At 44.8% G+C, this 25,601-nt stretch overlaps 2 protein-coding genes across 9 annotated transcripts; one reads left to right on the top strand and one right to left on the bottom strand.

Moving 5' to 3' along the window:
- The first annotated feature begins 445 nt into the window (after window positions 1-445).
- LOC131673995 (cAMP-dependent protein kinase type I regulatory subunit) lies at window positions 446-12,541 on the top strand. 4 transcript variants are annotated; one of them, XM_058952417.1, is made up of 5 exons: window positions 446-870; window positions 10,322-10,625; window positions 10,724-10,990; window positions 11,301-11,504; window positions 11,904-12,541. In XM_058952417.1, the coding sequence occupies exons 1-5, from the start codon at window positions 706-708 to the stop codon at window positions 12,074-12,076; spliced, it is 1,113 nt and encodes a 370-aa protein (XP_058808400.1). In that variant the 5' UTR covers window positions 446-705; the 3' UTR covers window positions 12,077-12,541. The 4 variants fall into 4 exon arrangements, with proteins under 4 accessions (XP_058808400.1, XP_058808399.1, XP_058808402.1 ...); XM_058952416.1 differs by having other exon boundaries at window positions 10,319-10,625; XM_058952419.1 differs by lacking the exon at window positions 446-870 and adding an exon at window positions 6,804-7,030 and having other exon boundaries at window positions 11,904-12,532.
- A 189-nt stretch (window positions 12,542-12,730) lies between these two features.
- LOC131673994 (leukocyte receptor cluster member 8 homolog) lies at window positions 12,731-19,386 on the bottom strand. 5 transcript variants are annotated; one of them, XM_058952415.1, is made up of 7 exons: window positions 19,057-19,386; window positions 18,912-19,003; window positions 17,686-18,233; window positions 15,929-17,268; window positions 15,401-15,734; window positions 15,121-15,328; window positions 12,731-13,985 (listed from the first exon to the last, which is right to left on the bottom strand). In XM_058952415.1, exons 2-7 carry the CDS (start codon window positions 18,974-18,976, stop codon window positions 13,823-13,825), a joined length of 2,658 nt encoding a protein of 885 aa, XP_058808398.1. In that variant the 5' UTR covers window positions 18,977-19,003; window positions 19,057-19,386; the 3' UTR covers window positions 12,731-13,822. The 5 variants fall into 5 exon arrangements, with proteins under 5 accessions (XP_058808398.1, XP_058808395.1, XP_058808396.1 ...); XM_058952412.1 differs by having other exon boundaries at window positions 18,912-19,000; XM_058952413.1 differs by having other exon boundaries at window positions 18,912-19,000; window positions 19,061-19,386.
- Between the last annotated feature and the right edge of the window lie 6,215 nt (window positions 19,387-25,601).

Here is a 25,601-nt window from a genome sequence, read left to right as displayed (position 1 = left end):
TTGTATGTATGTACTATTCAATTTTTTTTCATTAACTTGCAATCGTCAGTTGGTTTTCAATGAATAAATTTAAATAATCTTTTTTGTAATATTTTTCATGCTCACTTATTATTAAATTTTACCATCATTGAAAAGTGATAAAATCTTCCGGAAAGCTTAATTTAATTATTTTTATTGCCTTTTTCAGACTTGTTAACAATAAATTCCACACGCATAGCGCCGCGTTCACCTTCAAATGTCTTCAGATCTTGCAGAGACGGTGGAGATCAGCGTCTGCTCAACGCGCGCACATACATACACGCAAGCACGCACATTCCCTTGCGCAATGCATACATATATGTACCGCACACAACCTCAGTTATTTAGCGATACACACCTTGAAAAAATACAGAAGTGTGACGTATCCTCGAACGCATGCGCATTGACTAGCGGAGCTTCAGTGTATTGCTGTCATGTCAACAATCGGCTGCATCTCCTAGTGCCTAACAAACCTTTTTTTTATACTAAAAAAATAAATCGTAAAAAAGGCGGTCGGCCGCTCTTTCGGTAAGGTATGTGACGTTGAGAACGATAAGTGAACAAGCCGCGTCTTCAAAGTCTCGACGAAGCAAAAGAGGTCGTTTACTTGACGAACGAAAAGAGGTGTGTTAGCGAATTAATAATAATATTAAGAAACAGAGAGAGAGAGAGAGAGAAAGAAAGCTAATGGCGTCGAATCCTGAGGAGCAACAAAGAATGCGCGAGTGTATAGATTACATGCAACGGTCAAAGATCATGCCGGTGATCAAAGATGTTTTCGTGCAACTGTGCGTCGAACAGCCGGACAATCCAATCTCCTTCATGCGCGAGTACTTCCAGAAACTAGAAAGGGTAAGCTTTATTTGCTTGTCTTGTAGAAGAAACGAGGATAAATAAAAAATATCGTTGACGTGGTGTATACGAATGTTTTCATATGTGTGTGTGCGCGCGCGCGGTGTGTGGGTGTGTGTGCACAGAGGCGTCACGTGGTTGTGTCCGGAGTTCTACGACGACGATCGTTAATTCGATAAGTGGAGCAGCGTCCGATGAGAGAGTTCGTCACGGTTATATACCAGAGTTTAAGCACACTTTGTTTTAGTAGAGAGCACATGTACGTTTAGACGGTCTCATTGGTTGCTGGCTTCAGAACGAGGACGCGAGCTTTTGTCGAGCATAGCAATTTGATTCGCAAATTAATTTTTCAGGCTGCGCGACGTCGAGGAATACACCTTCGCAATTTGTCGCGCGATCGTGTTTACTTCGACGGTTGCCATTCACTCCGAGAATAATATTGTCACGCGTAAACAACCAACGTTGCGAATTAATAGTTTATGTTTTTCAATTGCATTCATTTTTCTTGGGGGAAAAACTAGCGATAGATTTTCATAGTATCGAGCTTTTCTGAAGCAAGTACCGTAAAAACTATAATGACAACCAGCATATCCTTGAAGATAAATTCACTGGTTTCTCTCTCTCTCTCTCTCTCTCTCTCTCTCTCTCTCTCTCATCTCTACCGCCGCGCACAGAACTTCTATCGATTTAAAGATAAGATCCGCCGTTAATAAAGCTCGCGCGCTCTTTGACGTATAATTTAAATACGAAACGCTTAAAAAAGGAGAAAAAGGAAGAAAATAATAATAAATTCATTTTCAAACTGTTAATCAAACTTTCGACGCCTCGACAGTTTCGATTGCTCAAGCTCGCCGGAGAGAATTCTCGACAGATCTAAATATAACCGGCACGAGTTGCCAAAAAACTTGAAAAAGCTCAGCGCGTCACAGGCCAACGACGGAAGTTGTGCGCCGAACGATTTCGATCCGAGCAGCACGTGGCTGTCTTGCACGCAAAGCTTAACGTAAAATAAAAAATGGACCCGCGTGTGTGTGCGTATGTATGTGTGTCTATAAAGTTACGAGAGAGAAGATAGCGTGACGTCACGCGACAATGGCTTTGACGTCACGGCGAGCGCTGTGGGCTTGCGGCCATCCATCACCACGGTGACGTCATGCCTAACTATTTTAAGGTCGCACAGCTAACACCCAACGATTCGTAATCTCGTAAGCGCGTGCGAGAGATTACCGTTCTCTCTCTCTTCTCCACGAGATGTTCGCACACTTACTCTCCCCGAGGAGCTGGTCGTTCTTTGCTCTTTCAGACTTCCTCGACGGGCAGGATTAATCGCGGCGATTCTTTGGCAACGAGATCTTTGAACTGCCAGATTTGTCCGCTGAACTCAATTGACGATACGTTTCATTGGCTCGAAAGTCCTGTTATGACAGCAGAACCGCCGTATTTCATGACGTTTCCTCCAAATTGTTCAATCTAGAGCGGCGCGGTCCGCTTGATTAGACGGAATATACCTCGCTCAATTGTCTTTTTACGACGCACATGGCTACTATCTTCGGCCAATATAACTGGGGAGTACCGCAAGGATACGCATAATGAAAAAAATAAATAAATAAATAAATAAAACGAATTTTCGCTGCCTTGCCGTGGCTGTGAGATCGTCGGAAATGCGTTTCGCATTAAACGACCAGATCGCCGCTTTTATGAGCGTTCCCCAATAGCGTATACATCGACTCTCTTCTTTTCATCTAATCGCCGATTCTCGCGCATCGACACCTTTGAAAAAAAAACGAAAACAGAAGAAAAATATCTTACGGTTTCCCGCGTTGAAAGCTCAGTTTGTTCTCTCGGCAGCAATCGTCCTAACGCGCACAGTTCGTGAATTTTCGACTAGGGTCTACACGCGTTTTTCTCCCAGCGAAAATCATCTTAGACGCATAAATTATCACAAGTAACGGTTTCGACAGCCAAGAAAAAAACAAAAAGAAAACTGAAAAGAAAAAGCGGCACTCGCATGTTTGGCGTCAATTACTTTTAACGAGACGCTCGCAAGCTCTCATTTAGAATTCAGCGCTTTCTTTCCTTCGGGTAGGAAGCCGCGGGACAACAATAAATTCATATGCGCGAGAGGAGAATCGTCAAGCTCAAGGGCGTCGCGTGCGCGTTCATCCTACTTCTCTCCCTTTTCGTTTTTAATTGCCGGCTACGGCTACTTGGTTTTTCGAGGGTCGCGGCCCGCAGCGGTTGACGTGCGACACGCTCGCTCTCGCGGCGGCCCGTGAGAGAGTTCATGGCCTCGGCGCTTTTCGCGACTGAAGGGAGGGAGAGGGACCAGTTATTTCTCGTCTGCCACTCGCCAACACGAAAAATCACTATTTCGCTACCAAATTCGCTCGTTAATTAGCCTCTCCGCGCTGAAGTTTCGCATACGGAAACGGATTCGACTGCGGGGACGTTGAATTTTCGCATAAAATGAATTACAGCGTTCCTCGCCTCGTGGAAGCCTAGCAATTGGCATCGCGGCAAATATTAAGCTGCGCTGCGCCGAGATCAAGTGTCTATCGCGACTTCAATTTAAATTACGGCGTCGCTCACTCTCCCCACGCGTCATCGTCGCAAAAACCGCGCGCGCACTTTCCTCGTCCCGATGGCGGGTAAGTTGGCAGTCGCGAGCTCCAGCCGGGGATCGGGAGGCAGCGTTGGCCAATTACATTTTGAACGGCCGACAGACATGGGCAGGCGCTCGGCAAATCGAGAACATCGGGGGCAAGGAAAAAAAAACCACTGAAAAACAGCGGCAGCTTGGGGATCAAAACTGACGGCCGAACGCCACGTAGGCCGCAAGTGCTTCCACTGACTGGCGGCTAATTTGTAAAACGTTTGAAAAACTTTCGGTCCCATGTAAAACCGATTATTCTCCTTGACTTTTCAATTAGCAAAACCGCCCGCTGGAGAGGTCGAGGAGTCTCTTCGGCTAAGAGCTTCGGTGATGTACTTTTTTCCTTCGAAACGAACGATTCACCGTCATCGCGTTCGTTACAATCGCCATTTCTCGCGATTTTTTTTTTTTTTTTTTTTTCGTTCAAGTACACTGGACGGGATTATAGAATAAGCTACTTGCTTGGAAGCTTTGCGGGCTGCGTTACGTACGTGTAGATAAGGCATTACGAGAATGTCAAGAGAAACGACATTTTTTCAATTATGTAGATGCGAGGCTGAGAAGAATGCTCGCGATATTACGTTTTCAGCTTCATTGAATACGTCTGATATTTGTTCACTTACTTTTAACATTATCTCAAACTTGATCGGGAAGTCTTTTTCATTTATTTTTTCTCTTAATGCACATTCGATCGAGTCTTTCAATAACTTCGGAGATGAAATACTCAAGAAAGAAGAAACAAATCGAAAGTATGAAAATCTCCGCATACTTCAAGAGAAACGACAAGGGACATGCCATTTGTTCCGTAATGTACATATATAAGTCTGCGAAGAACGTAAAATTTTACGATGTACGCGAATTCAGTTTGTAAAAAATGCGCGTAAGTAGCTATTTTTGTGTTCAACGGAGTGTCTATGAAGCTTGTCCTCGGAAGCTCGGAAAAAGAAAGAAGAGCAAACGAAACCGAAAGTGCGTAGAAGCCTCAGTCAGTGCTCTCGGGAGAAAGGGGCAGGGGAGGGGGGAGGGAACGGAAAGGCCAAGGAAAGTGTCGGCGTCGCCAGCACAACGGCCGATCGGGGAGCGGGCGAACAAACGAACTGGGACAAGGACCGTGAAAAACTGGGACGAAAAGCGGGAGCGTTGTCCCTTAGACGTGCATCCCGAAAGCTCGGTTATCTGCTTACGGCGACGCGGGCGCAGCTTTCGACAATCGCCACGCCACGGAGTCTCATAGTGATCCGCGAACAATTGCCCTCGTCGCTTCGCACTTGATCTTGTTCGCCGTTCGCGCTCCACAGGGCGACCCCCTCCTCCGCGCGCATGATTTTTCATCTGCGACGCGATTTCTTTTTGCAACGCAACGAAGCCCGTGACAGATAGCGGCATACTGCTAGGCGAGTGCGCGTCGGAAACTGGGCGACCCTTTACTCCGCGATTGCGGCGATCGATGGCAATCTTTGCACCAATCAACGGCGCCTATCTTCGCGCCAATGCCGGTTCCGGATGGTGCCTCGCGCCTAGACGCTTCGTCGGGAGGCAGCTGTCGCCGACGCGATTGAAACGTTCGTTATCGATTTCGCGAGCCGAACCTTGGATCCTGGCTCTTCTCGTTTCTTTCGCAAATCTGTCCCAATTCCGCTCCGCCAGATAACGGCCGCGGAGCAAATGGGCGGGCGGTTAAACGTCCATCAATTACCGCAAAAAGCTAGTTCTCCGCTCCGCACGTCGATCCGACCTCGGGGCGTTTCCCTCCTGTCTCGCGAATCGCCGAGGACTCGGACGTTAACGAAATCCACCCGGAGCACGACTCCCGCAAGTCGCGTCGTTCGGGGGAACGATGATGGGCGTAGAGGCACTTCGCATCGATATTCGACGGACGTCCAATCACTCGGACTAGTGGCTGACGAGTGCGCGGCTTGCTCTACTGCTCGGCCTTTTCATATCGTAGCTCGCTTTCGAAACCTCGCGCGGCACTTACACGTGCCAGCTTGCCAGCAGCGCACGGCCGTTTAGTATATGATTTTTCTATTTGCTGGTCGCTCGACGAGTTGCGAGTGTCGACGGGTGCACTTTATTCCGGCGATCGACGGCTTCGTCGCACCGAACGTCCAGAGGCAAAGTTTCGTGAGCGTTCGTTCAAGAACCGCTCGCCGTCGAATTTTTCAAAGCAAACGTGCGTTTGGACGCCTCGTCCGCGTCCATAGAAAACAACTCGTCGGCAAGCTTTTCCAACTGCCAGATTTTCATTCGAAACAAAAAAAGAAAGAACATCACCTCCAGAAATAGAAGTCAGCTATCTACCACCTAAGAAGTATTTATATATGAAGGCGTCGACCCCCTTCGTTTTCCTGTTGTTTTTTCGGAAAAAAGAAGCGTTTGCGAGAGGAGGAGACGATCGTCTAGTCCAGTGAGCCAGAGAACAGAGAGAAAGAGAGAGAGAGAGAGAGAGAGAGAGAGCGAGAGCGCGACTAAAATCAATACGCCTCTCGCACCGAAACGAAGGCCGTCCAGCCGTGTACACGACCGATCCTCAAAGAGAGATGAGCACACGTACCTCCATTGGGTCTGGCAGGGTGCGCGTCTGAAAAAACTGAGCGCGACGTCCGCGAGCGGAGGCACGCGGCAACCATGCCGATCCGCTAGGCGCCCGCTCGGCGCGCTCTTTCGGATACTGCGTGGCGCCCTTGCATCGCCTATCGATCGCGCGTTCCGTCCTCTCGTGACCGCTTATTTCGGGAATGTGGGACGGAGCGCGAGGCTCGATTGATTCGCCACGACGATCAACGGCAGCGCTCGACGGTGGACTCGGGGGACTCACGGCGAGCATCGACAGCGCCGACGAGCGAGGCATCTGTCGATCGCGCGTGTCGGGCGCTGCCGAACGGACGCCGATACCGACTCCGCGCGCCTCCCGGATGAACTCTCGCAAGGTCGATCGTTGGCCGCCGGGGCCTCTCGCGCGGGACCGACTTGCGCGCGTCCCGTGCACTTGGCCGGCAGGCGATTGCAAGCTGTCACCTTCGCGACGGAAGGGGACCGCGACGACGCTCTCGCTGGAGACCACAGAGGCGGAAGGGAACGGCAAGACGTTTCGGCGACGACGAAAACACCCGCGGCGACGAGCGAAGGGGATGCATCCAGAAGCACGATTGCAGCGTGCGCGCGCCCCTCCTCCGAGCCTCCTCGTCGGCGGCGCTGCGCGCGCTGCCAAACATAGATCAGAGGCAACGCTCCGTCTCGCGCGCGCGCGCGTGCCCGAAATATATAGCGGGCGGCCGGGGCCGCCGTCGCTCCAGAGTGCGCCGAGGAGTCGCGCCGCTCGCACGCGCCCGCCGCCCACGAGGACCGAGCGCGCGCCGCGCGCGTGTGCCGCTAAGTGGATTCCAGCGGAGGAAGCCGAAGAAATGTGCCTGTGACGGGCAGTGCGACGACGACGCGCCCCGGAAGCCGAGCGCGCGGGCAGCCCCGCCGAGAGTGTGAACCACCGACGCCAGCATGGCCGACGAGGTAATCGCGCGATCTGTGACGATCGGCGCGGCCGACCGGACCGCCCGCGGCGGAAATACATCGGCGGACGCGCGTGGGCGCTTTTGGCTCGGGCGCAGCCTTCGCCGGGGCCGCCGACTGCTAAAACCGAGCGCGGAGCGTCGACCGCGCGCGACCACCGCTAGTTTCGCGCGAGCCGACGATCGACGCTCGGCGGGGCCCGAATCGAAGCTTCCGACGTCGACAGGGCATTGTCGCTTAGCGCCCGCAAAAGTTGGCGGTCGCGACGCGTGCGCGGAGCTAATAATAAAGCGCGCCGGCGAGCGAGCGGCTTGCCGTCGATCTTGGCGTCGCGACTCCGGCAGCCAGGCGCGAAGCTGGTTTACTCGTGCGCGGGAAGGGGCTACTTCCGATCGGAACCCGGCCTGGTTGACTTGACCCTAGGCAAAGTCTGCGCGCGTCTTGCGGCCAAGCGCAACGCTCGTGAGACGGATAGCACAACACCGTTTGATTTCCGCGGCACGAGTTTCGTGCACGATCACGACCAGGAACGCGCGTGGAAAAATGCGCCTTACGTCGTCGCCCAAGGAATCCAATAAAAGGGCAGCGCAGTCGCGAGCTATGCCGGGGAAAGCATCTGTTTAATATCGAATGGAAAATTCGAACGAGCTCTCTCTCTCCCCCTCCCCCTCGACGCAAACACATTCCTTTTCTGCGCGTCTCTACAATTACCATATCGCGCGTCGATCTCGTACTCGCAGTCGCGTCCAAGGCCGTCATTTTCCTCAAGAGAGGGAGGATCGATGCCAAGGATTCCGCGAGATGTATCACAAACGGTTCAGCCTCTCCTTCCCCTCGTCTTGTCTCCTCGAGGGTCTTGGGCACTCATCCGCGTATCCGCCTAGCGAAACGTCGCAAGGGCCTCTCACGCTGCTCTGCAACGTGCGAAGGTCACCGAGGGAGCGCGCGACGCGCATAGGGTGGCTTTCACGGCTCGCGGCGATCCTTCGACCGCTTCGACCAGATGTTCGACGATGCCCGCGCGTCAAAAAGTTCTCGTCGGAGAAGAAAGGACAGCTACCGCGTTGATCTTCTGCCAAGTTCCTTACTTCATTTATTTTTTTTCTCTCTCTCTTGCTTTTGCCGAGAATACTACGACCGGCGGCTTTCGAAATAACTGGCGAGCCCCACGGGCATCTCGAAATTGTATTTCGTAAATCAAAAACACTCGTCCGAATCGCATGAAGAATCGGCCGTGCGACATTATCCATAGCAAGCTTCGTTTCCTCTGCGCGCGCGATTTCCTTTCGGCTCGCGCGTTATCAGCAGCAGCGCCTCGGGAGAGCATTCGTCCGCTTCGACGTGGAAATGGGCAGGGTAAAAGTTAGCCGCATAACGACGACGCTCGCAATTGAAAGGAATTGGCTGCGTGTTTGCGCGCGGCCCCGGACTATGTTCCGGAGGGAGTTTCCTTTTTCGGCAAACAGCGAAATCCGAGCTTCCGATCCCTTTTCCGATCAATTTCTGCATTGTGCTCCACTGACAACCTGATCGCTTCGACTTCGCAAGTAAGATTTGTATCTTTTCTTCCGGTGTATTTCACTCGAGAAGGAGACTCGTGAGTTTTATATTTCTGCCGCACGCGCGTAGGATATATATATATATATATATATATATATATCGATTGGGAGAAAGTAAACGTACGAACAAAAGACTAAGAGAGGTCGTTGTCGGGATGAAATATTCGACGCGCGCGTAAATTCTCGAAGCTGCTAATCGAGCGAAAAACCACGAGTGAGAGAGAAAGAGAGAGAGAGAGAGAGCTCGTTCGAACGAAATTAAAGCAGACAAACGTGCGACTGCGCTCGGTAATCAAAGCGAACTTTCTTTCTGAGCGGCCGCCCCAATTACGAGCAACCCTTCGCTCTTTGCGCGCGAATAATAAACAGGTCATCTGCCACGCCACCTAATATTAACTCGCTGTCTCTCGCTCGAGCTTGCGGCAGATTAGAAAGAGCCTCGCCAAGGCTACGCGTTTTATTTATAAAACCAAGGCGCCAGGGGGCAGGGGGGGGCGCCTCTTCTCGCTCTTCGTTTTTTCTCGCTCGGTCGCAATCGACGCCATTCGCTAATCAACTCTCCGGCGTTCTTCCGATTGATTGCGCGTTAACGATGACTTTCGCGCGGTCTCTGTCGACAATTGTTTCGTACTCGCGCAAAGGAAAGCATTGTCTTGCTCGAGCATGCCATCGCTGCACCCGAAAGTCGATATTTATAAAAAATAGAGGCTTCGCTGCAGCCGCTCGCTCCTTGCTTTTTACAAAGCCCCGATCGATCGCTCGTTCACGCTTGGCGAGAGCAGACGAGCGCTGTCGCACAGCGAAAATTGCATCCGCGCGATCCGACGATGACGATCGATACCTCGAACGTCGCTGCCTCTCTTTGAGCTGGATTCGACCAGATTCGCATTTGCGGCTTTCGCCTGTCTCCTCCTCTTCGCAAACCCAAAATCTGGCCCAATTTGAATGTTCCCGCGAGTGGATGACGTCTGTGCCGTGTTCGCGATTTCCCAAGTTAACCTCGTTTTCCCGTTGTCTCCGGACACTTGCCGCGAGTCGAGCGGAGTCGCGCGCGCAACCCCGTTTCCCGCGTCACCACGGCTAGTGCGATACTGCTGTTCGCGCGCTGCGAGCTCGTCTCAGTTGGGGTCGACAAGCTTGAAAATGCCCCCCCCCCCGTCTCTTTCATCGCGTTAATTACAGCTCTCGCGCACCGATAAATGCACACAACGGTCCGCCTTCGCGCTGAAGTCCACCGAGGCCTGTAATCGGCATCTTTGAAAACTAGAAAGCGACTGGGGTGCATCGTCTCGCCGCTTTCCGGCAAAGGCAAAGGATTGGCGAGTTGTCCGGCGATCTTGCCACCGCGTTACAAGAAAACGAGATAATAATCAGGCCGGGCCGCTCTCGTCCGAGACTCATCGCTCCGTCAGATCGCTCGCGCGAACAACATTCAAACGGGGTTTCGCGTGGCGCAAGGCCAGGCCTCGACACGCACGCTCGCGTGCGACAACGCGTCGCGGTCGAGACGGCTGGCCGACTGATCGGGCTCGCGAACGCCGATGAAGCTCGACGCGAGTCGCTTCCGCTGCCGAGCGAGCCGATGCGCAGCCTTATCGCGGCGAGAGAGAGAGAGAGAGAGAGAGAGAGAGAGAGAGAGAGAGTGAGAGAGAGAGAGAGAGAGAGAGAAGCGAGAGGCAATTCCTGCGCGGCTGTCGCGGGCGACTCTAAAGCGGGCGACTGCTTGCAGCAGGCGCAAGACGCCAAGCAGCAGACAGCCGCGAGTCCCGAGGACACGGAGGACTTGCCGGCGGGCCAGCAGGGCCCCCAAGTGCCTCGGCGCCGCGGCGGCATCAGCGCCGAGCCAGTCACCGAGGAAGACGCCACGAGCTACGTAAAGAAGGTCGTGCCCAAGGACTACAAGACAATGGCGGCGCTAAGCAAGGCCATCGCCAAGAACGTGCTGTTCGCCCATCTCGACGAGAACGAGCGCTCCGATATCTTCGATGCCATGTTCCCCGTCACCTTTCTGCCTGGTGAGACCATCATACGCCAAGGTACGTCGGTATTCCGCACGGGGCAACCTCTCCCTCCCGAGTTCTAGTAGAAGCTCCAGGAGCCACGTCTAAATCCTATTCCGACCTTTGGGCAACAGGTGACGAAGGCGACAATTTCTACGTGATCGACCAGGGCGAAGTGGAAATCTTCGTGAACGGCGAGCTGGTGACGACGATCGGCGAAGGAGGCAGCTTCGGCGAGCTGGCGCTGATTTACGGCACGCCGAGAGCGGCCACTGTCAGGGCCAAGACAGACGTCAAACTCTGGGGCATCGACCGCGACTCGTACCGGCGCATACTCATGGGTTCGACCATCAGGAAGCGCAAGATGTACGAGGAATTCCTCTCCAGGGTCTCCATTCTCGGTCAGTGCTCCACGCATTCGTTGCTTATCGGCCGGCTCGTTCGATCGCAAGCGCAGTCGATTGACGTGCGCGCGCGCGCGCGCGCGACTCCCAATCGAACGGAATGAGCTTTCGCGGGCGCGCGGACGCTCGTTCACTTGCCTGCAAGCGCTCCGAACTCTGGGCGCCGCTTGTTCTTATTACAGTTCAATCGGTGATTCTGCATTCTTTGACCGTTGAGAATTCGTTACTGGAAAGACAAATTATTCGACATTCGAGGAATCCGATAAGTTAAGCCTGACGAGCATTAACCAAGCGCAAACACTTGCAGAATCTCTGGAAAAGTGGGAACGACTAACAGTAGCGGACGCTCTGGAGCCAGTAGCCTTCGAAGACGGCGAGACGATAGTACGTCAAGGCGAGCCGGGCGAAGATTTCTACATCATCGTCGAAGGTACAGCTGTCGTGTTGCAACAGCGTTCCGAGTCAGAGGAACCAGCCGAAGTCGGTCGTCTCGGCCCTTCGGATTACTTCGGTGTGTGTTTACATTTACATTCGTTTTCGAGACTACCAATATCGCGTTTGTTCTCTCTTCTTTCACTTCCAGTTTCGAGCTAATTCAAATAAGGTTTTTGAAAATCTTTATACAATTGTTGATTTCTTTCATAGAATTTTGAATGAAAAATAATAATTATTGAAAATTAAAGTCACAAGAAAAATTAATAATTGAAGCTAATTATTCAAAAAGAATATTTAAAATAAATTTAAATAACCAGTGATTGAACAATTAGTTTATTTATCTATTTATAAGTGCACAAAACAAGAAAACCATTTATTTTCGCATACAAAGTGATTTGAATTTTGACTCTAAAGGACTAAATACTTAGAATTCTTTAAGTATACTTATAGACTAATCTCCGAAAAATGTTTGCAGGTGAAATAGCTCTACTTCTGGATAGGCCAAGAGCAGCAACAGTGGTGGCACGTGGTCCTCTGAAATGCGTAAAATTGGACAGGTCGCGTTTCGAACGAGTATTAGGTCCATGCGCCGACATTCTCAAGCGCAACATCACCCAGTATAACAGCTTCGTCTCGCTGTCCGTGTAGAATGATTGTTCGTGCAATCGTCATTCTTCGCATACTGCTGCCACAATCATCAATCTATTCTCTCTCTCTTTCTCTCCAAATCACGACTGACCAAAAATATAAAGAAAAAAAAAATCCAATTCGTAACAATAATACAGATTACATCTTGTCGCGCTCTAACTAAACGAAAAAAAAAACTCACCAAATCGACTTGTTACACCTTTTTTTATTTTTCGGAAACGATAATTAATATTTTAATATATACTGAATTGTATTACATCGGCTAATATATATATACACACACATGTATGTGTATATATATACACACATACACTCACACAAATACACGCAGTACTGTACTATGTAATTAGGAAACAGACGCTGTTTATAAAGAATTTTTCTTGTGTATACGAGAGGAGTTCGGACAACAAAGAAGGTATATTATATATGGAAAAAAGGAAAACCAAGGAAGTAACCAGATTGGTTTTGTCGTTGTATTAAAAAAATTCAAGGAAATAACAAAAACACGATGTAATTTCAAAATAATCCTTGTCAATTTTATTCATAGATCCTGTACAAATCCTCTTCTCTGGATAAAGCGTTGGGCGTGTATGTACATGTGGCCAGCTGACTTCTGGCGATGACGAATGCTTTCCACTTGGTTATTCTATGTTGCTTTCTAATAAATTAACTGACTTTCGGTCGTTTTTAAAATCTTAAAGTGTATTAAACACTTTTTTATTATTCTTTATACAATGAGAGAACCATTCGCTCATTCATCACGTTAATTAAATCAAATCATTCTCGCACTCTTTTCATTACAAATTACATATATTATATACGATAACTAGAATAGTAATAATTTTTTTATGCAAAAAAATTAACAATTAATAGATAAATAGATCAACAAATTGATGCTTCAAATTTTATCATAAAGCTCATCAGGCGTGTATGTGTTTTTTAACTCGCGTGCGTGTGCAAGTCGATAAAAACATACTGACTGGTTGCAACAATCTACTGCTGTCTTCACCTTCTTCCTCTGCCACCGTTGCTGCCGCTTCATTTGACCTGCTGATGTTGTCGTTCGTCCCTCTCTTGCCGATGATATAATAAAAGATATCTAATCTATGTGTATTCTGCGCGTCGGTAGCATTAAGAAGTCTGGTAGGGAAGTAAAATTGAGCCCGGCTGATTTTTAGTTAATTTTTTTGCCTCCGGTAAATGATAATGTTACAAATGTCTATCTTCGTTTCATGAAATAACGATGCTCTTTCTCTTCACTTTGCCGTGAAAGGAGGTGAATTGCGAACTGGGGAAATTGTATACATGTGAGAGATATTTTGCCTAATATTCAGGAGAAACAAACGATGAAAGCGAGAGGTGGATTTACACATAGCTGTGGCCCACACAGCATATTGAGGTGTGGCTCTTGTCGGGCCAAACACCAAAAATACATGACTGTACAAGCGACAACGTTGAAGAAAAAGAAACAACGTCGTCGAAATATTTACATTCCGCCTGCGTGCAATGTATCTTTGTACAAGAGAGAAAATTTTTTCGACGCCGGATTCGCACGTCGAAGGAATGAAGAGTATTTCTCTTGTCGTATATACTTGTTCGATTTCCAGTCCCATTTATAGGGGGAATATCAAAACAAAGAAATATATATAATCCATAGTCTTGGCGTACGGAATCTCCGAAGAAGGGAATTGGAGATTCTCTTTTCATGTACGAAGGAGATGATAGCCAGGCTAATTTGTTATGCGTCTACCAAGCACCTATAGAAGAGCTGCTCGTCTTGCAATCGAGCTGCTTGCGCTCGGCATCACCGTAAGCCAAACTGAATTCAGCGACAAACTCGTAAAACTTCTCCGTCGATTCGAATGCCAATTGTGCAATGATGAAATCAACCGCCAAATTTTGTCGATAGCTAAACAATAAGAAAGAATAAGATTAGTCGTCTTCAATCGATAATTGTCCGACGATGTTTTATATTTTATTAATTTATAAGTGTCATCATTATATATTTATTTTTAAAGCTTTGTTGTGTTTATTTTTTTTTTTTTTTGAGAAGTTGTTCGTTGAAGTTCCTGAAACAGAAAAATCTAAAAAATTGTTAGATTCCCCGCCCCAAGATCAAGTCGCCACAGGAGACACTCCTCACTTTTAAAAAGCTCCTTTAACTGCTTGGCTCAGGAAGTATCATTGATACTTCAAGCGTGTATCATGCGATGTTGCTAAGGAAAAGTTTGGCAAATATGTGGAGAAACATGTGCGATTACAATAAGCACAGTGATAGGTTTAAGAATAATGATCTTAACCAGTTTATACAGATCCTATTAGATTTGAAAAGCAGTATAAATGAATATTCTTAAAATACCATTTAAGATTGTAGAAGTAACAATTCAGTATTCTTAAACGGAAGTCAATACTTTCTGCAATGAGAACTAAAGATAGAATACTTATTGTAACCTTGTAAGTAGAAAAATTCAAAAATAGTGATAGAAAATATCCATTGATTTATCTACCAAAATAAATGTGGTTGAAATGCCCTTGAAATTTTTAATAAAACGCTACTGTTAAAACATTACCCTCCGCCAATTTTTGCCCTTCTAATTTAGATAAGATTATGGCAGTATATGCATTCTTAGTCATTTTACAACCACAAAGTTAAAAATAAATATTCCAACTTCATTTTTATTCGTAGCAGATAGCGCTTTTAAATCCAACACTGAGATTAAAAATCGCATTTTATAGTCACTTATTACCAACACAAGAAAAGAGAAAGAAAGAAGGAAAAGGAATTAGAGAGAAAGAAGGTGGAAGGGATAGAGAAAAAAGAGATGGATATCCAATATGCGATTACAAACATTAAAGTCATTGTCCATCTATCATAGTCAAAATATAAATAAAGTTAAAAGCCATTTAGACGCTTGTTGTCGAGGCTTTTGTAATCGCTTTACATGAACGTCTGTGAATAGTGCAAAAGAAAAAAAAACCAAAAAAAAAAATGGTCTGCCAGAAATAGTACCAAGGTGATAAAAGGTAAAAGTAATGATACGTACACTTTGATCATTTGTTTAAGAGCAAGCTTCCTCTCTCTGGCAATAAACCAGTCCATGAGGAATCCCGCCATTCTCGGGGCTTGTTTATAAAGCTTAAAGAAACTATGGTAATTGCCTAACCACCACGCAGAACGGACTTTTAACGCATGATCCACGCACTCATCTTTTTTGTCATTGTCCGAGAGCGCTGCGAGTATTGTCGTTAAATCTGAAAATAAAATTACGAACATTAATCTTCTTGTCTATTCATTTTTTATACGATTAACTTTAAAAAATTTACCCGAAGTATTCTTAGTGAAGATGTAGTAGAGTATACGGTAAGCGACAAACTCGCAGCGATTCTCACCACCAACTTCCGAATACAACATACGCAGTTGTGTTTGGCACTGATTGAACTCCTCGTGATCACCACGTTCAAGCGCGACTCGCGCGTGAGTTTCATAAACGTGTACAGTGAATGAATCCCTTATACCCTGAACCGTCAAGTCTTGACGAATCGATTTCAACTGATCGCACGTGTAACGATAGTCTTGTTTAGTCGCCCAACGCTTTTTAACGTGATCCAAAGAATGCTTTAGCACACTAACTGGGCGAACCGCCGATGCAGCTGGAGCCTAAAATATACAGATTTTATTGTATTATCATGTGATGTATACCAAAAAAAGGAGCCAAAGACGCGAACGACCAATATTATCTTTAGATTTTTGGAAAGCATCCAAACACAGTAACCGCGACTTGAAATTCGCTAAAAATAATTCGGCTCTAATATATTCGCAAACAATCGATCGATGGTAAATCTAATACTAACCGAGGTGAGTCGCAGGTACGGCTTCTCCAGGTCGGTACAAGTACCCACGATATGAAGTCCTGTAAAGTCAAACTCGGCTGTAGGGTCGTCCCTGACGATCATATTGTTAATGCGCATCGACGGTTTGACATGTTGCGCAGGTCGTTGGGGTGCTGAAGGTGGCGGTGGCGCGTGTTGCTTATTTGTAAACGAGTTACTGAATCTCGCGGCGCGCTGTTGTAACTTCTCTTTCGTACCGAATTCCTCGATATTACCGCCCTGAATACCGTGCTCCGAGTAGAAATGGCAGTTGGCCTTGTTCACGTTCATCTTCTGCTTGTTGTTCTTGTTCTTCTTATTCTGCTTCTGATTGAGATTTTGCTGGTGGTGATGATGTTGCTGCTGCTGCTGCTGCTGCTGCTGGCCCTTCTTGTTTTTCTGCTGCTTGTTGTGCTGCTGGGTCACTGGAACCTTGTAATCGTGTTCGCTCGACGATGATGACGAAGTACTACGTCGGTATTTACGCGGCTGCGAGGGGGATTTCGAACGCGACCTCGAGCGGCTCTTATTGGTATTATTGAGTTTAGAGGATGACGACGAGAGGAAAGGTGATGATTTGGTGCCAAGTCGAGCACCAAGGTTCATTGAGATACCAGGCTTGCGTAGTCCAGCTGGACCGACCGTCACCTGCAGGGGCTTGATCGTCATGGTCATGCGCTCGCTGTGGATGCTGGGTAAGGGTTCGTTGTCCCAGTCCTTCAGCCACAATGAGCCATCGTTTGCCGACCTTGTGATCTTGCCCTTGAGTATGATCTCCACCTGATCCTTGTCCACCGCCGTCTTACACTTCTCATAGCACCTGTTCACGTAATTCTTCAAGCTGTCCGGCCAGTCGCTAATTGGCGATGGTGCCGGAGCAGCTAGTTTCGCGGGACTGGGCTTAACGATTGCCGGAGGTGGCAACGGCGGTGGAGGTTGCGAGGTGTCGATCGGCGGTACTTTTGGGAGCGGAGGTGGCGGTTGTTGTACGTTCGCTTGTATAGTCGCTTGAGGCGACGGGGGTATGGTGATCTCTTCGATTGGCGGTGGCGATGGTGGCTTTTCCGCGGGTAATGGCGGTAGCGGTGGCAATTCCGACGACGCGTTCAGCATATTAGGAGGAGGTATCGAAGTATTAGGTAATTGTGGTTGCTGCTGCTGCGTCGCCTGAAATTGATTGTATTGAGCCGCGAGATTTTTGTTCCGCTTACGCTTCTTCTTCGCCGCGCCGCTGTTGCTCGACTGACCCTGCTGACCCTGCTGCTGATTGTAACCGAGACCTGCCTTCTGGTTGGGCAGATTGAAACGGATTCCGCTGAAATCTGCAAAAAAATTAGGTTATACCATCTCAATCCTTTCATTTAATCGAATACAATATATTCATCGATTTTCCGTCTCCGATAAAACTTAAAACACAACACACGTCTTTCATATAACATCCTTGGTTATTTCAAAACCTTTGTATACCTTCTAATTTACTTTATATGCGACTTTCAAGATTCAATATACTTAAAAGCGACGTTTAGATGTGTTTGGTATACCTCAAACTTTCATAACATTTTGAGTCACATTGACGAGTCATCAGGACTACCAAAATAAACCTTATTAATTCTCTACAATTCACAAGTAAACACAAATTTCACTAGTCTTCAATGTTACCATTGATTAAAAAATTCAAATACCTTATTTAATTTGTATAAATAAAAAGGAAAATTTATTGTTTTCATAGAAATACTTACTATTGGATTCAGTTTGTTGAACTGGATTCCAGCCACCATAAGGATAAGAGTTATAGGCATATTGTTGAATATGAGATGCCTGCTGGTTGTTGTGTTGCTGGGCATTGTTCTGCTGGTTGCTGTGTTGCTGGGCATTGTGTTGTTGGACATTGTGCTGCTGGTTGTTGTGTTGAGTCTGATTTTGGGAGATTTGCTGGGTCTTTTGCATAGGACTCTGCACCTGGGAGGATGGGGGAGGAGGTCCTGGAGGAAGAGGTGGAAGGTCAGAATCATCGTCAAAGGTCATTGGAGTAGGTGGAATTGGAGGTGTCTGTTCTGTCGGTTTCTTTCCTTGGTTGCCTTGCTGTTGCGATTGTTGTTGAGATTGCTGTTGCTGCTTTTGTTGTTGGTTCTGCTGTTGGTTTTGTTGCATTTGCTGCTGCTGCTGCTGCATTGAGTGTTGCTGCCCTTGTCCTGACATCTGTCCATATTGCCCATAGCCCATCATATTGTAGTGCTGATAATACATGGCTTGATTTTGATGGTTGTAGCCTTGATTATACATTTGTCTAAAATACACACAAATTTAAAATGAGAAACATTATTTAAATATTCTGATGTTTGCAAATTCTACCGTACAATTTATAAAAAAATTAAGAAAAATCATTGTGATTTTGACATTACAATGCAATTATGACTTTCTACGATTATTAATTATTACCAATCAGTGGAAGAACATCATTCATATATTAAAGATAAAACTATGAACAGTTATAATAAACAATTGCATATTATGCATGCAAAACGTAGGTGATGCATATCTAACTTTATTTATTTCAATACTATAATTAATAATGCTCAATAAATTTCAAATAAGAATAGTTTTAATAAATTACAGAGTACTTCAATGAAAAAACTGGGTCACTAACATTTTAATGCAGTCTATTACAGAATCATGTCAATTAGTCTTAAAAAATATATAACAACGTTTCGTAATTACTTTTCATCTATTCTTATTTTTACGAATGAATTTGTAACGAAACAACATGGCTCCCACGGAGTTCTTTTTAAAAAATGTAATCGATCTACAAATGCAAGACTCAGAAATAATATCGACTACCTCCCCCTTCTCGCATCAAATCCACCATCTTTAACGTGTGAAAATAGGGAAAATGTATTCGATTCTACATCCGATGCGAGCTGCATTTTCGCTTTATATATATATATAACGGTGAGTAAAAGCTTACTGATAGTGGGAGTAGAGATGCATGTTGTTCTGTGAATACTGCTGCTGCCACGCCATGTTCGCCATCGAGGCCTGCTGCTGGTGCTGAAACTGCTGGTGTTGCTTGTGTTGTTGCGTGGATGCCAATGCTTCGCTTTCAGACATACCTACAAGCTATTATTTACTGCCGTTGCTCAAAGGAAAAAAAATCGTCAATGACGAGAAAAATATCCTGGACTGTCAACCCTTTGGCTTGTGCTGTCTCTCCCTCCTTTGTTTGTGATGACGCGCAATTGAAAGCAAATATAAAAAATAAGATACAAACAGAAACAAACGTTTTTACACTAACGCGATGCTTTCATGCAAAATAGATTCTATTATTGACAAATATTCGTCAAATGTAATAAGAGGATACAAAATAACACGCGACAATAATAATAATAATGCCTTTCTCTGCACTCTCAAGTTAGTGCAGAAGAACGTGCACGACGACTCGATGAATCTGCGGAGTTTGCTATAAAATGGAGGTCGTCGAGTACGATCAATGCGCGCGCAGGTTGACTCTTGTTTTGCGCATGCGTCAAGATTGCAAGGCGCTGCAATGTGAAAACTGGTTTCTACTCAGCTGCTCGAAAAAGAACTTTCTAATGGAATAGAAACTATTTATAGGAACGGGATTTCTTTTGGAATGAGGAGATAAACAACATAAAATACTATTCGATTATAACAAGAATGTAATTTCAGTTATTTTCAAAAATAGTTACAACTATAAACAGATATTTTGTTTCAATCATGAATTAGCTTAATTCAATTAATGATGAACCATCTGTATGCAATAATACAAGTCCCAGAATGTTACATAATTTTACCTTTTTTATATTTCTAAGATTATTAATACCGTGGGAGAAACCTTATTGAAATAATAATTAACACTTTAATGTGAAAATAGGGTTCAAAAAGTGCATAAAAAGCACGGCATCCTGAAAAGTTGATAAATCCATCAATGAATGTAACATACGCAAATTGCAAAACTAAATTTCTATCGCACGGAAATGAGGGCGTATGCAAATGGACCGTTCAAACGTGATTATTTTATAGGCTGCCTAGACACGGAAAACGTACGTTCCGTTATTTGTCGCGATTTGTTGCTTATTTGTATTGGTAGACATTTTGCACAAATTAAATGCACAGAGTGGTGCGAACGTGAACCCTTCATTTTTCCGAGCAACGTCAAAGGAATATATACTTTCTGTCAACGAATATGTATTCTAGACAACACATATAGTGCATCGTAATTTGTTACTAGCTGAAATTTTTATTGATTAAGAACATCTAAGCAAAAATGAATATAATATTCGAGCCGCGACATGTCCAATATGTTCTTACATCATCAATACGTCATTTACGCTCAATAAAAACCTTGTAAAAATCGCGATCTACGATTTTTTTACATTTCACATGTTATAAAAATAGGATTTTACAGTAACAGAACAAAATCTCTGGGTTAATCGATATATAAATAAAAATAATGAAGAAAGTTTTCATTAAGACCCAAACCGAATCTAGGCTAGATAGCCCCTAAGTAAGTATGCGCTCCATTGTGTAAATAAAAAAAAATTATTCATGTTTTTTTCTTTTTCAAATAGCTTATAAAGTTATTTAAACAACTTAATACAATTTTGGAATTTCGAAAAACTGTCTAAGAGAAGAAAATTTTTCTGGTGATATTTCATCAGTAGAAGCCATTTTGTTGATATAAAATCGCTCTGCCGTTTGTTTGTCAAACGCCATGTTAATGATGGAAAATGATATGTTATATTAAACGCGTTACACATTTCTTTCTATAAAAATGCTCATTTTCATTCAAAAAAACTTTACAGTTCGAATGTTTCTAGACTAACATTATTCTAGAATTTAGCAAATAAAATAAAGATGACAGTATTATCATTGTAACGATCACGACATATCTTTAAATATTTACGCACATATAAATTAGACGTCTAGACATCATTAATCTGCATCGATCAATGCACATGTTTTATCAGAAAGACGCGTCGCCAAATTGAAGAGTGATAACGAAGAAATTCATTTTTTGATGGAGGAAACGCAATAGCAATTATAGTTCAAAACAACGATTCTTCGCGATACTAGTTGAGTAGAGCATGCGGCATGTCTTTCTTAGCGCGCAAAATAAGGACACAAAAATTAACGACGTCGTTGGCCTTCCAACACAATGCAATAAACAAAAAATCGAATGTATTCTCCGGGTACAGCGTGGCAAAGCGATTGATTCATGAAAATGTATGCGCGCACACGCATGCCGATCGCCTCGTATATATTCTACATCGGTAACAACGAGACTGCGGGTGTGAAAAATCCTCGTCCTCGAGCAGTTTTCTATCCGTCTCGTGGCTACTTTTCTGCGTGTAAAATTAACGCTCCACTTGTAGCTCCGATCGAAGCCAGCTAATTATGCACTCTTGTTTTTCGAAAAAAAATGATAATAAACGCGCAGCTGCTTGCGATCGGCGTGTCAAGCAAAATAAATGCCTGCGCTCAACGATGACAATTATATATCGCGGCAAGTCGTACTCGAAATGTACATATGCTCGGCAAGCATAGTTGACATTTGGTCGCGCGCTTCGGTGTCGAGCAATCATCGACATAACATGATGCGTAAACTCTTTCCAATTGATGGAAAAGAATAGCTCGCGCGCAGCAGCGTTTTCTAGAGCTCTCTCTCTCTCTCTCTCTCTCTCTCTCTCTCTCTCTCTCTCTCTCTCTCTCTCTCTCGTGCGCGTGCGCTGACCGTCAAACCTCTAGCCGCATATAAGGTGGTGTGATTCACAAGAGTCATTGCCACTTTGGATTCAACTCTGAATTTTCGACGGAAAGATCATATTTGCAAACACCACACGCGGCACCGATACAAAGTGTATATCGGCTGACTAAACATGAAATGAAGTGAAAACCTTATCTTCCAACTCACAATAAATCAGCCTCTTTATCGGTACGACGTAAAGAAACATTAAGTGTACGAACTTAAGTTCAATACACTCTAAAAAAGAAAAAAAAGTAGTTTGAAATAGGTCAAAGCGGAGCGCATTAGGGTTATAAATATAATAGGAAAAGAGAAAAAAATCTCATAACATCTCCACGGTAATGCACAATAATAAACGATGATTACACATTGTCTCTCGCTTGAAAGTAATGAAAAGACATTCGATAGAAAAAAAAGAAGTCGATATAGGTTTCTAGATAAATGCATCGAGTGTAATTGCAATCATGTCGCGCTTTTTTATTGCTCTCGATTAGCACTCGCCGCTCAATATTCATACTCCGCGAGTCTCATTTGAAATTTGTAGTCTGATAGATAATAAAGTATCCGAGTAATCCGTAAAGCGGGATTTCGTGATTTATATATTAACTTGTGTGCGTATTTTTTTACAATATATATATATATATGTATATATATATATATATATTCGTATTAATCGTAACGCTCTGTCACTCTGTATCACGCGGCATTCACGGCTCACCAGATGAAATTCGCACAGGTATCGTGACATTGCGACGTCAAGATACCTGTGAAAATTCTATCTATCTTTGTTTCTCTCGTGTGCACGTTTGTATCACGACTCACGTGGGTGGGCTATTGGCACGTTGTACAGACGGTCACGTGATGTGACCACGCGCATAAGTGGTGCCAGCGGCCGCTCGCTCTCTGCCGCGGCAGCAAAATCCCCCCTGGCAGCTTTCTCTCCATGGACGTCGACGAAGCAGCATCATCAAATTTGTATCTGCAGCAACGACGATCAAGATGAGTTATTAGTCATCATTCTCTTGCACACGCAAGTGTGCCAATACAACTAATTGTAATGACGTGAGTAGAATGTGCGTTTATTCGCTCTGAAACTCTTTGACGAATCGTTAAAAGGTGCGACCGGGTCAGTGAGGAGTTCTTTTCATAAAACGTATGTGAACATGCTCGCGGTCGGCCATTTTGTATGATTCACTAGCACCAACTTTTTTGTTTGGAGGCGATATTTTTTATGCGTATGTTTTTGGCGGTATAATGGCTAAATATTGAATTCATACTTAATTTCGGAACTTGTACCCTGCAGTAGGTCGCGCAAGTCTTCAGCTCTATTGTAGTCGGCAGTGACGTCACGAGCAATTGTTGCATCATCATGATTAATCCACGATTTTGGCGGTTTTCTAACACTTTTTTCCATTTCTCGATTGGTTATGTTACGTAGTATTGGCACGCTTTTAATTTTGCATAATTTGTTCTTTTTTTACTGACTATGCCGATTCTGCAAGTCGCATGCTTTCTCAATGTATTCTGCTGTTAGTTACTGTCAAAAGCAGACGCGTGCTCTCACCGTCTGCTCCGTATTGAAAATACTAAACACAGCGAATGTCAACATGTGATAATCAAATTCAATTTGGATTCTTTTATTATCAACGCGGGTGTGTACAATTTTATTCATGAAACGGAAATACAATATAGTTTTGAAAACGAATGAATGTAATTATATTTATTTTTTATTTCACTCGTTTTATGTAACTACTGGTATTTATACATTAATTTTCACTTAAAATCAGACACGAAGGGTTTCAGTATTGTTTGTCAGTTTATATGTTTTTTTCTGTTGGAGATAAGCAATGAATTCTACATAGTATGCTTGGGTTAACTCTAGATATTTTGCAAAATCAGACTGAACATATTTTCTTACTTTGAATATAAAACTTAAGAAAATTTGAAAATTATTAAACATCAGTATTATTTTTTGTCTAATTTCAGTGTCACCATGGCGCTCCTTTCGAGCTACGTCGCTTTGCCGACACAAATTTCCTTCAACAACAAAGAAAACCCCAATTATATATACGTACATCGGTTTTCGATAAATGAATCGCAAGATGTCATCGCAGGAAATTCCAATGTTTTGGAAGGTGGAGCCATTGTCCCCTAGTGGGACACCACCACCATTTGATGACGGAGAATGGCTCTTCCTCGACGAAAAACCTACAGTTCTCGAGGGCAACGACGAAGAGTCCGTGCTCTACGAGGAGCAACTCACGCGTGCACAGGTCGCTTCAAAATTTTTAGAAGAATTAGAGCTTAAGACATGGGTCAAAGAAGAAGGTGAGTTTAATTTTTTTATTTGTATACTGCTGTTAAAATTTACATTTTCATACATCCAGTTAGTTTGTAGTTCAATCGGTCCTATTTATACTTTACACTATGTTCTGTCCTTCGATTAAGTTATCTGATTGGACTTGATGAGAATGGAATTTTTACACAGGACATTGATAAAGCATTGTGCAAGTCATTGAATGGGATTTTTTTTCTTGATAAAAAGTAATTTAAATAAGAGAATTTTATATCAAAAACAAAATATTTATGATAAATATATTGTTTTTGATGTATCTTATAATAAGTGAATTATCTTAAAATATTATGAGTATTAAAATTCACAGTTTCTGATACTAACAAAAAATTTATCTAATCTAAATATGAGAAATATAACGAACAATGAAGTCAGAATCGGACCAAGAGGTATTAAGAAGCCACAATTGAATGTTCAGTGAATCCTTGAATCATATTCATCGATTATAAACCACACTACAAACTAGTGATTAGTTTACCTGTGCTGAGTAATTTATTAAAATAGCTCATAATGGCAAGCACGATTTTTAAAACTATTAATAATTTATTGCTTTGTGCTCGTTAGCGACACTCGTACGCACAGTTATACAAGTTATCGATATCCTAGCTAATTATAAAAACACATTCGCACTGTCGGAAAATAAAATCAAAATCAGTTCATCGACAGCCTTGGCTGTAGGAATTATCTAACAACTGCATTCGATCCTCTCTCTCTCTCTCTCTCTCTCTCTCTCTCTCTCTCTCTCTCTCTCTCTCTCTCTCTCTCTCCTCTCTCTCTCTCTCTCTCTCTTCTCTCCTCTCTCTCTCTCTCTCTCTCTCTCTCTCTCCTCTCTCTCTCTCTCTCTCTCTCTCTCTCCTCTCTCTCTCTTCTCTCTTCTCTCTCCTCCTCTCTCCTCTCTCTCTCTCTCTCTCTCTCTCTCTCTCTCTCACCTCTCTCTCTCTCTCACTCTCTCCTCTCTCTCTCTCTCTCTCTCTCCTATCTCTCTCTCCTCCTCACTCTCTCTCTCTCTCTCTCTCTCTCTCTCCTCTCTCTCTCTCTCTCCCTCTCCTCTCTCTCGTTCTTAATGCAAGACATTCTCGCGACGCAAAGCTGGTAACTTTATATTGAAATTCGAAAGTCGCTGTCGGCGAAAGAAACAAGCGAACGATAATCCCCTACGAGTCATGCGGAGCTTATCTCCCGTTCTTTCTCCGTGAATTCAAGACTGAAAAAGTGAAAAAATCGTCGTGCTCATTACGCAAGTACGTTGCCGAAAAATCGGTAGCTTTTAATACACATTCGTTTGGAGAGTGGTGTCTGTGCGCGCGCGCGGAGGACTGTGGAGAAGGGACAAACTGGTTAACCTCTATCCGAATCAACTTCGTGGCAACACTTCGTCGAGAGTGTTAAAACGCGGACAGCGCGTGGGGGAGAAACAGGAGGAGTAGGTAGGAGAGGAGAGGAGGTTGAAACGATAAAGTTTCGCCCGTCGGTGCGTGCGATCGCGCAGTCGAGTCAGTCGCTGTTTCGTCCGCGCACGCGCCGATAAGTCGTTGCAC

The sequence above is a fragment of the Phymastichus coffea genome, unplaced genomic scaffold (genome assembly GCF_024137745.1).
Source record: "Phymastichus coffea isolate CEN01 unplaced genomic scaffold, Cenicafe_Pcof_1.1 PCOF00208, whole genome shotgun sequence".
NCBI classification, from domain to species: domain Eukaryota; kingdom Metazoa; phylum Arthropoda; class Insecta; order Hymenoptera; family Eulophidae; genus Phymastichus; species Phymastichus coffea.
The sequence above is the reverse complement of the archived record's forward strand: the minus strand, read 5'-3'. Positions and strand labels throughout refer to the sequence as shown.